The 12,348-nt window shown below is 31.6% G+C and overlaps 1 protein-coding gene across 1 annotated transcript; it reads left to right on the top strand.

Moving 5' to 3' along the window:
• Positions 1 to 7,586: 7,586 nt before the first annotated feature.
• Positions 7,587 to 11,134, top strand: LOC124841816 (uncharacterized). The gene is made up of 3 exons (XM_047318165.2): positions 7,587 to 8,112; positions 8,613 to 8,842; positions 10,733 to 11,134. Exons 1-3 carry the CDS (start codon positions 7,773 to 7,775, stop codon positions 11,009 to 11,011), a joined length of 849 nt encoding a protein of 282 aa, XP_047174121.2. The 5' UTR covers positions 7,587 to 7,772; the 3' UTR covers positions 11,012 to 11,134.
• Positions 11,135 to 12,348: the final 1,214 nt, after the last annotated feature.

The raw sequence follows: 12,348 nt of genomic DNA, 5'->3' as shown, positions 1-12,348 counted from the left end.
TACTCAACTTTAGTGATTGAGAGGGAAATCTTCCTTGAAGTTTAAACTTCCAATTGATAGTTGTACCACCCAATACAAAAATGTAATATGTTGTTCTCTTTCTACCATCCAGATCTCCTCTCAAGTCTGCATTAGAAAATCCTTGTAATGTGAGATTACTTCTTCTAAAAGAAAAGTGCATTTTTGAAGTGCCCTTCAAATATCTCAACATCCACTTTAGACCTTCCCAAAGCTTCTTTCTGGGATTTGATAGAAATTTACTCAACTCCCACTACAAGTGCTATGTCAGGTCTGGTGCAAACCATAACATACATCAAGCTCCCTACTACATGTGCATATGGAACTTTAGACACTTCTTCATCTGTACGAGAAGATTGCCCTTTTCAAAACTTTAATTGAGTTCTAAAGGTGTATTCCTTTCATACATCTTGCTCTTTCATTTAAGGTTCTATTCATTCTTTATGTAACAACGTTTTATTCCGGTGTTCCTAGAATTGTCTTGATCATTCTAATCCCATTCTTTGAACAAAAAATCCATGAATTCACTACTATCATATCTTTCACCATTATTAGATTTCAACCATTTAACTTTTAGGTCTATTTGAGTCTTAACCTCCTTTTTCCACCTTTTAAACATAAAAAAGACATCAAATTTATTCTTAAGAAAGTAGAACCATACCTTTCTTGTAGAGTCATCAATAAAGGTTACATAATATTGTGAACTACCAAGGGATTTCACTAGAGCTGGCTCCAAACATCTGTATACACCAATTCTAGTCTTCCAACTTTAGATGTATTACTTGTTTTGGAAAAGCTAACTCTTTTTTTTTTGTTTTCCAAAGATACAATGTTCACAAGGCCCAATGTCAACATGCTTCAAGTTAGGTATTTTACCTTTTGAGATTATGAGTTTCATTCCTTTCTCACTCATATCCCTAAGCCTTTGATGCCACAAAGAGGAATTTTTGCCAACTTCTGTAACTGATATCATATCCTCATCAGGAATCATGTAAAGAAATCTTTGCTTCTTTCCACGAGCAACAACAAGATTGTCTTTCATTACCTTCCATTGTCCATCTCCAAAAATTGTGTAATGCCCCTCATCATCCAATTGTCCTATAAATATTAAGTTTCTCTTCTAGGCAGAAATTTTTCTGACATTATTCAAAGTCCACACGCTTCCATTAGAGGTTTTAATGTTAATATCACTTCTTCCCACAATATCAAGCGATTTTCCATCTACAAGGTAAACTTTCACAAACATTCCAAAAACATAGTTAAATAATAATTCTAAGGAAAGTGTAGTATGAAATGACGTACTTGAGTCCATAATTCACGAGTTAATGGAACTATATAAACTACATAATAGTGCATATGCAATTTCATCAGTTGTTGCATTTGCTAATTCATCATCATCTTGCTTCTTTTTGTTGTTGTTCTTTCTTGAAGTCCAACATTGATTTGTAAAGTGACCCTTTTTCTGAAAATTCTAATAGGTGATATCATTTTGGACTTTTGTTTACGGTCTCCTTATAAACTTTGATATGCTTTCTAGATATTTTTTCCTCTATTTTCAACATTCAATGTTGAACTAGAATTAGAACCGGAAGATTTCACTAAACTTCTCTTGCGAGCATCTTTGCTTATAATCAAGTCACAAATATTATCAAACTTTAGGTGACCGGCTCAAACAAGTACAATATCGTCCCTATATCGAAAGTTTTCCTGACAAGGATTGTAGGTAAACATGTCCTGTTAAGATGAACGATGGTACAAAGGGGTACTCGTGGTTGGGAGGGGGAGTGTACCAATGTGGAAGAGACTCATCCGTGAGGGGAAGATTATTGGTAATTCAAGTGTGAATTTAAGTCCCATATTGGATAGAAATGAGAAAGTGGAGCACCATATAAAGGTGAAAACCCATTAACCCATTGTCTTAAGGTTTTGGGTTGAGAGTGATTTCAATCTCTTATGTAGTTGGACTTAGATATCATCAGTGTTGTGCCTCCCTACTGGACTCCCTCCTATATAAACCCAACAATGTGAAAGGTCTCAAATTCTAATCAATATACCGAGTCCTCTAGAGATCATGTCTGATGTATGATGAGTATGAAAAAGTTATGAATGTTTTTATGATTGTAAAGTAATTTGGATTGTTTTCTGTTTATTAATGTGTGATTTGTTATTATGACCATAATGTAAAAATCTAGCTTACTTTTATATTTGTATTTGTTGTGTGTTGTTATCCTTTTGTTACAATTATGCTTATTCACATGTTCAAAAGATGATGTGAGGATTGATAAGAAGCAATAGTGAAACTTCCAAAGAATATGCGGGGACCAATATGATTATAGATAGAAATAATAAAATATTTTGTTCTAATAAAATAACCATCTTTTTTTATGTTTTAAAGTTCTAGTTTGGATAAAGTCTTATTTTAGAAGACGATACAAAATATCTATATATATATATATATATATATATATATATATATATATATTTATATTTACATGTTTGATGTTTGATAATTTAATGTAACAATTTGTTTATTGTTTATTGCATTTAGTTATGCATAAAATTGGGTTATTTCAAATAATTGATTTTACAATTAATATTTCTTTTAAGTTACTTGGTTAAGTATGTATTGTATTTGTCATTTTAATATATTGTAATACTTTTATATTGTAACATTCCATTCAAATAGTATAAATACTATAAAGGAGTTATCACATAATTAATAACATAGAAATAGTTAATAAGACGAGAAATAAAAGTTTCATTATAATAATCTAATATAACCATAAATTAAAACTTTATATACAAACCAACTACAACAAAACTATATACTTTGCAACTAATCTAAAGATAACTAAACATTTGTTGGTCCTCCCTTTGTTCACACCCACCAGATGATCATAGTCATCACAATAATGCATAAGAACAAACCAATAATACACAAACATAAGGGTAAGCTAGTGATACAAAATGCATCATAATATACATTGACATTTAATACATGAGTCATATATCACATAAAGCAATCCAAACATCTTAATCACACCAAGACCTAGATTGGACTATCCGGATATAGTATGAACATAGAGCTATGGAAACTTTTGCACTTGTGTGGTGGAACAACTGACCTACTCAAAGCTACCACACAAGGTTAGTCCATTAAAGCGTCCTTTGCCAATTGGAGAAAGGCTCGCAGACTAGAATTTCCCACTACTCTCACCACATGACTCATCCCTCTCTATTTGAGCCTGAATGATCATTAGAGTGTTAGGATAACCCCCAGAATTAAGCTTCATGCATTCATACCAACAATATTTGAAACCACCAATATGAATTTCTTCCTTGGAATTCCTTTCCACACTTTTTCACCCACATACATATCCTTTATATATAACACAGTAAGTAAATCATATAAAACCACAACATATCCATCAATCCACAAGACCAATTCAAGAAGAACCACTAAACAACACAAAAAAAAACCATTAAACCCTTACATAGAAGTGGCGCTCAACGCCCAGAAGGTAGTGCTCAATGCTCAAGCCATTGGAAAGTGGCACTCAACGCCAAAAACAGGAACTCAATGCCAAGGCCAATCGAATCATGGTGCGTAATGTCCAGAAAAGGGTGCTTAGGCACCATATCAGTTGACAACACACTATGAATATGGCTTCTGATGCACTTGAGACTTGTTCTCATGATCAAACGAATTCCTTACACCTTAGAATTGGAGTAAAAACACGTTTATAGTTAAAACAAAAGTACTCCTTTGATCATTAGACCTAAAACTAGATGCATTAGGTCCATTTGACAGCTCCAAAAGTACCTAAACTCAAATCAACATTTTCTAACTCAAATTTATGCAAACTAAGAGTCTTAAACAAACCCCAAACCCTTTCCTTATGCATAGATCCTCAAAATTAGAATCTCAGTGGTTAAAACCCTTAAAATTAAATCTTAAACTATAAAAAAACTCAACCTATCAACTACTAACCCATTTTACATCAGATTTTATGTTAACTAACAACCTAGAAAAGTTTCAAATGATCATAAAACAAAGGTTAAACCACTTCTGCAATCCTTATTTCTGTTGAGTTTTCTCAAATAGGTCATTTTCTTAATTTTTTCCCCAATTGAGTCCCTAAAAGTGAAAAATTGAAGCAATTTACTCCCTACCATTAAATTGGCTTAACAGGGTTAACTTTCAAGTGATATGTCAGTGTGAGGGGGAATCATTAAATGACATGACACATTTAGAGCAGGTTACGTGGAATATATAGTTAAAAAAATAAAAAAGAATTCTGAGAATTGAAAATCGAATTAGGACTCATCATCTTCAACCTTACCTTTCATCATCTTCAACCCTAACGATTGATGCTCAATGTTCATCACGAAATTAGGGTTAATGAAACCCAAAAAGTTTCTAAAATACGAAATTAAGCACCACCAAATTAGGGTTTATCAAAATCAAATTGGATTCGAGATTAAAGACGCAACAAATCACTGATTCATAGAGTTCGAGATTGGAGTGAAGTCAAATGTCTCCCAGGGCCTCTCCTTTGAGATTGGGGGTTTTCTCATGCTTCTGTTTGCGCGAGAAAGATGAACTCGCAATGGGTTTCTATTTCTGTATTTTGTGATGTCTTTAGGTTTGCAGGTTGGTGGATTTGTGAAGAAGGAGACTTGCAGAGATGAAGGATGTGTTGGTTCTCGCAATTGCTCGAGGAAGGAGAAATGAAGGTGTTGGAGCTCTCATGGCGTGGTCTCGCGGCGACGCAAGGAGTTCTTGATTCTGGGTTTTGCGCGAATAAGGTTTGCAATTCAGATGCAATTGGAGAGCTCGAACGCGATTTAGGGTTCTGCGTTGATGGAGATGATGTAGTGTCACAACAACGATCGCGATTAACGTTCAAGGATTTCGCGATTTCTGGGCTTTACTGTGTGCAGGTATCATGACGCGAAGAAGGATGATGGAGAAGGCTGCCATGGTTGCACGTTTAGAGCTTGAATGGTGCTGATGGTGGTGAGTTCGCGTTGCGGAGGATGACGTGGTGGTGGCTAGAGTTTGGTTGTACGTCGGTGACAATTGCGATTATTGGTGGCGCTGCTGTGTTGCACGAGAAACAACGGTCCTGATGGAAAAAATCACAAAATATATTTTTTAATTATATATTTCACGTAACCTGCTCTACATATGCCACGTAATATAACATAATGGCCACATATTTAAAATATTCCATGTCAAACTGATAGCTCATGAAAAAGTTAACCTCGTTAATCCAATTTAACGATAGGAAGCCAATTGCTTCAGTATTTCACTTTTAGGGACCTAATTGGAAAAAAAAATAAGAACATGACCTATTTGAGAGAACCCAACAGAAATAGGAACTACAAAACTGGTTTAAGCTAAAACAAACTCAAAAGTTCAGTTTCTCCCTTTTGACCATTACTTCAAAATCTTACCCATCAAAACTCCCTTTTTAGGCCAAAACAACTCATGACTCAACTTACTTCTTATTTCTACTCACTACATGAATTACATACCATAAACATTGACACCAGCAACCATTCACAAGATTTATCCAATCCAAAATAGAATCATACCAATCATTCAAGCTTAATGCCACCAATTAAACTCATCTAACACAATGCAAAATTGAATAAATATCTCAATAATAATTAAGTCATCTTATTATTCAAATAACAACAAATCATACTAGAAAGTTAAAATTTAAAAATGAACACTAGTTTTCCTTACCTTACACCGAAGCTACTTAGCTCAAAAACGCCGAAACCCTTACTTAGGGTTCAAGGAAACCTAAGAACGCCTACAAAACACATAAAGGAAATCGGAGAGAATCCTTAGAACCTCTAATCAACAAGAAACCAGGAAAAGAGACCAAAACACATATGCGATAAAAAATCATTATGCATGACCTCAACCTAAGAGTGAAAAGCAAAAAGGAGCCAAAACTTACTTGCTTTAAACCAAAAATTGATCCGTAGATGTTGGAGATTACTCAATTGTGATCTTCTAAACACTTCCTGATCGTCAAACAGATGATCAATGAGTTAGATTTCTTAGAGTGAAGAAAGAGAAAACTTAAAGAAAGAGTTTTGGAGAGATGATTTGTGTTTTAGATAATGAGATGAGTTTAAGAAATTTTATTTATGTTATTGAATTATTTAATTTTAAAATACTCGATCTTATTATTTTTACGAACTCTAATACTTTATTTTGTAAGTTCTTATCTGTATTCTTTAAATTTATTTTAAACTTTTTCTTCATATTTGTTGTTGGTATTAAACTATAAAAATATACTATTTTAATTTTTGAACGTATTAAATATTTATTCTTATAATTTATTACTAGTTTAGTTTTTGACCATATTAAATATTTAATATTATAATTTTATTACTTTATTATTTACTATAGTTATCATATTTATGACTAAATATGTCTTATAAATGTATTACATTTCTTTTATTGTGTTACTTTTATCGATATATAAATATGAATATATATATATATATATATATATATATATATATATATATATATATATATATATAAAAGTGTATATCTACATATATTTAGTATTAATAATTTTTATAATGTTATATATCTTGATTTTACCCAATAGAAAAAGAAAAACTAAAAAATAAAGATATCATCCCCTTCTAAAACTACAAATTCAACCCATCCTACCTCATTACTTCTCATTTCTAAACTAACATAGCTTTGATGGGTAATAATAAATGTGTCTGAAAATCAACAGTAAATAACTAATATCTACAAATATTTTATTATTTATAAATATGAAATAATAAATATTTTAATATTTGTTTATATAGATAAATCAAATATAAATGTTATACTATAGATATTTATTATTTGTAAAATTTAAAAATAAAATTTAATTTACATTTTATTAAACTAAATTTAGATAAAATTGAATTTTAGTTTAATGTATATTATTTTATAAAATTTTTAATTTTATTTTAAAAAATTTATAAAATATTTTTTGGTTTCAAGTTAAAATAAAAATTTATAAAATATTTTTTGGTTTCAAGTTAAAATACGAAATTCTACAATTAATCAATTCTACGTAATAAAATAAATTTTAATTCCACATAATAAATGTGTCTGAAAATCAGCAGTAAATAATTAATATCTTCAAATATTTATTATTTAGAAATACTAAACAATAAATATTTTAATATGATAAATCAAATATAAATATTATATGATACATATTTATTATTTGTAAAATTTAAAATTAAAATTTAATTTATATACTTTTTAATTTTATTTTAAAAAATTTATAAAATATTTTTTGGTTTCAAATTAAAATACGAAATTCCACGATTAATCAATTCTACGTAATAAAATAATTTTTAATTCCACATAATAAAATAATTTTCATAATCAATATTCCATCATTTACACAACACTTATTTATTACATATTTAAAAAAAAAAACTCAATTAATATTACTTAAAATATGATAACTTAATTAAAATTTCAGTCCAAAAATATAATGTTCATCCAAAGTTTGAGTCATATTTTTCTAAAATATATGCGATTATCGTAAAGGTAAAAAACGACGATCCAGCAAAATCACCTGCAGATCACGAAAAAAAGGTAATGATTTTTTTTTAGTTGATGATAGGCTTAATCCGTGGGCGAAGACATCCCTATTATCCATGGCAGAGGATCTTGTTGTGATTGAAACACCGATTGAAGGCATAAGTAAATGAATCTGATAGCAGCAGAACAAGTGCTGGAGCCATGGCACAAGCTAGAAGACAAAGTCGTTCTTGTCACTGGTGCTTCCTCCGGAATCGGACGAGACTTCTGCATCGACCTCGCTAAAGCTGGCTCCTACGTCGTCGCAGCAGCTCGCCGCCTCGATCGCCTCACTTCCCTCTGCCACGAAATCAACCGCCTCTGGCCCTCCCCCGCCGGAAACATTCGCGCAGTGCCCGTCGAGCTCGATGTCGCCTCCGATGCCTCCACCATCGACAAGGCCGTGCAGAAAGCCTGGGACGCCTTTGGCCGCATTGATTCCCTGATTAACAACGCTGGTGTCAGAGGTAATCCACTAGGACATTTTCTATTCTTATTATTTGGCTTAAATTTTGTTTTTGTTACCTCATTATATATTATGTTGGTTTTTAATTTTTTAAATATAGTGTATGTAATGTTCAAAATTTTTGTGTTAGTCTCCATTGTTATTTTCTTGGGTTATGACATGTGATTCTGTTTTGTTGATGATTAAACGTTATTAGTCAATTGTAGAAAGCTTTTCTCCTTCCCGATTATGATCATTATTAGAACTTGCTGAAAGGATTCAATTCTAGTTTCACTCAGACCAGGGACAGGTCATTTTTAAAATTTTAGACCTGACTTTTTAGTCATGTTAACGGTTAATACCAAAAGTATTGAATATTATAGAGCGACTCAAGCTAAAAAAGAGAAGAAATTATTTGTTTATTTCTAACATTGGGGGCATAACTGAAGTGTTTGAACACATTGTAACACTTGATTGCTTCCTAAAAATTGTAGTGGCGTTTTCACTATTTATTTTGTGTAGGAAGTGTTAAATCACCCTTGAGATTGTCTGAGGAGGAGTGGGATCAGGTTTTCAAGACTAACGTTACCGGTTGTTGGTTGGTGTCAAAATATGTGTGCAAACGCATGTGTGATGCCCAGATAAAGGGATCAGTTATTAATGTTTCTTCAGTTGCTGGTTTAAATCGGGGGCAATTGCCTGGAGCTGTTGCCTATGCGTCTTCGAAGGCAGGAGTAAATATGCTGACCAAGGTGATTGTACCATTTGAGATGTTTTTTCTTAAAATCTAACCATCTTTTTTAATTTTCTCTTTATTTTTTTCTTTTGATTTCTTAATATTTTTATGACAACTGCATCATAGCAAAAAGTAAATGAATCAAGATGATGAAACTTGTTTGATGTGTTGTGATATACTGTTAGGTTCTTTTTTTCTGATGTAAGGATAATAGTTCTTGCTAGGCAAAATTAACACCAAACAAAGAAAAGAAATACTGAACATGCTTCTTGATTGCTGATAGAAAGAGAACTTAGACAAGTATCATCCACTACAAGTATACCCAAAGGAGCTTTCTCCTTATTACACTGGAATTTGCCTAGCAACCTCTCCCCTTTTCTTGAAAGAGGACTTATTTGTAGGAATTACATTAAAGTAAATAACAGGACATTCCTATCCACCTAATAACCTGTTACAACTTTGATGCTTTCCTTTCCCTATGCATGCAAACCCTTTCCTCCTATAGATCTTTGCCAGCACTCATTCCTAACATATACAATTACAGAGTTTGATTTATCTGATTTATCAGGGTTATATAGAAATGAAAAATTGCCAATATTAAGATAAAAGGTGATATAGAAATTAGTTTGGATCTACAGTTCGTTCTATCACAACAGTAAGCATATAAAGTAGTTATTTTAATCAGGATACTTTAATTAGATTGAATAAGAATAAGTCGGATAGGGATCTCTATTTTTAGTCAGAGAAAAGGCAGAAGAAAGAAAGAATAAGAAAATAGGTCTTAGGGGAATTAGGCCTGGGCCTAATACTGTAACTAATAACTAACTCTAGTTAGTTAGTTTTAGGTGGAGGGCGGAGGGAATGAAAGGGTAATTGTACAGGAGAAGGGGATAATCACAAAAATCAGTTGTTATCGAATATTTGTGTTTCAGTCGTATAATTTTCATTTTCTTATAAACAAGTATCTGTTTTCTTTTTGTTGTTTCTATATGATCCCCTCGTCTTCCGTAGTTTCCGTATGAGATCAGATTATGTTTATCCCTTTAGCATCGTAAAATCAGTAAAGCTATCTTTATTGACGTGATAAAGAAAATGAGAAAGTGGAATCCTTACCATTCAATTAAGAATTTTTGGGATATTTCCAGATTACAGTTCACAAAACTACTTAACATTCATTTTTACAACTTTAGTGATAACGGCACACTCTTATAATATCATCATATGTGAATCATTACTTGGCATGATTCTAAAGTTAGTGAAGTTAATGCTGCAGTTATGTCAACGGCATATATGTCTTGTATTGTATCAATTTTTTACTACTTTGCCTCATTTGAAATATTGTATTTCACAGTATCCTCGATAATTTCAATGCATACCATGATAGGGGAGAAGGAGGAATTAGGCACCGAGTGTCAATTAATTTTTATGGTCTCTTTCTTTTAATAGCAGTGCTACTTTTTAGATAAAGTAGAAAAGAGTTGCATCCATGAAGTTTTAATATGAGAACTCACATTCGGATTGTTGCTAAATTTTGGTTAGCTTTTCAACCACCTACGTACAGAATCATATGCATTAAAGGTAAGGAAGTAGCTTGAATAGAAATAACTACGGAATCTTTTCCTATATAATTAAGATACTGTAATCAAACTTCCTATTGTTGCTCTTAATATTCCAGTGAGACAGATGTTCGTAATAATTCTCAATACATTTCAACTATCTTTCTTTTCTCATAATACGATGTATAGCTCCTTATGGCATTGAGCTCTAAATTGCTATACTCAAATTCAACGAATTATATAGATGGAGTAATGCACAAATTGGAAGCTGGTAAAGATTTTACTACTTGTGTCATATTGAATAAACAGCATACTGATATCACTATAACTAGGGTGATGGTATTTGACAGGTCATGGCGATGGAATTGGGAGTGCACAAAGTTAGAGTGAATTCAATATGCCCTGGAATTTTCAAATCTGAAATCACTGAAAATTTAATGCAAAAGAAATGGCTTGAAGGTGTGATCAGGAAAATAATGCCTTTGAGAAGATTAGGTACTTCGGATCCAGCATTGACATCTCTAGTTCGTTATCTTATTCATGATTCTTCAGAGTATGTCACAGGCAACAATTTTATTGTTGATTTTGGAGCCACCTTACCGGGTGTGCCAATTTATTCTTCTCTATAATTTATGTATACATTGTTCGGTATCCCAATATGAACCATTCCATTACATCTTCAAACTAAATGATAGAGTTCTGAAGTTTATATATATGGAGAATAATATACAATGGCTACCACCTTGATCTTACTTTACCTATTTTCTTTTTCACTTTTTGGATTATCTCATCCGAAAATCCAGAAGGTACTAATTCCGGAATGTAATTTTGCGTTCCGGATTAGTAAATTAAGAAGATAAAAGAGGTACAGAAAGACCATACTGACCTATGTTCTGTTCTTCTAAACATGGTGGTTCCATTATGTTGTTCTCGTACAAATGACCAAACAGTGACAAATTATCCATTAGGTTGCCTTAACTTGTGAAGTTCGAAGTTTCTTCACACTAGGATGATGTGGCAGTAGAATTATGCTGATATATCATTATTACAAATACTTTCTTACATCTAAACAGTTATTTAATAGAAACAATCTCGATAATCAGATGATGAAATTAAATTTTAATCGACCATAGAGGGACTCTTTATTTTTATTTTTTCATTGTTATCTTTATATAAAAATTTATTTATGTTCTGTAAAAAAGGATTTGTTTTTCTTTAATGGTGAGACTGTACAGAGAAGAGCTTCATTTATTACACTTAAACACTGTGTTTAAGAATCCTCTCAATATATTACATCGAAAAATGAAGGAATGATAAAACAGAACAGCATGCATGCATGTGACAAAGATACAACTCAGTAGAAAATATTTTTATTGGGGATTAAAAAAGCACACTACCATTTTTAACAAATCTAGATATGTATTCATCAGATTTTTAAATTATGGTGACTTCAGGTAAATAGTTTAATTAAATATTTATTTGATAATGTTTCAATCTGATTTCGTTGAAATGATATTATGAAAATTAATCATAAAAAAAAATAATATTGGTAAGATTATTCACCATTTTACCAAACACAATAAACATTACAATCATAATAAATTATAACAGTGTGTAACATCCGATTTTAATAGTATAAACTACTAAAATAAAACGTTATATAGCTAAAACTTATAAGAGATTAAAGATTTTTAGAGAAGAAGATTATACACTTGATGAACAAACCTATCTACATTGTTGTTTCATCTTCCTCTTCACACTGAAACGACCAAAGAGATATCCCTTCCCTAGGCTCACAACATTTAAGGTGATTATAAAAGAGAAATATATACAAAGACAAAGAACATAAAAGCAAGAGCAAACTAGTGGTAAATAGTTTATCTCAATAAAATAACATTTCATCATGTATTACAATTCACAATATAAACATTCATCTTAATCATGTAATAGACTTAGACTTGATCAT

This window comes from Vigna umbellata, chromosome 8, assembly GCF_029865625.1.
Source record: "Vigna umbellata cultivar VRB3 chromosome 8, Vumbellata_1.0, whole genome shotgun sequence".
Taxonomy (NCBI): domain Eukaryota; kingdom Viridiplantae; phylum Streptophyta; class Magnoliopsida; order Fabales; family Fabaceae; genus Vigna; species Vigna umbellata.
The sequence above is the reverse complement of the archived record's forward strand: the minus strand, read 5'-3'. Positions and strand labels throughout refer to the sequence as shown.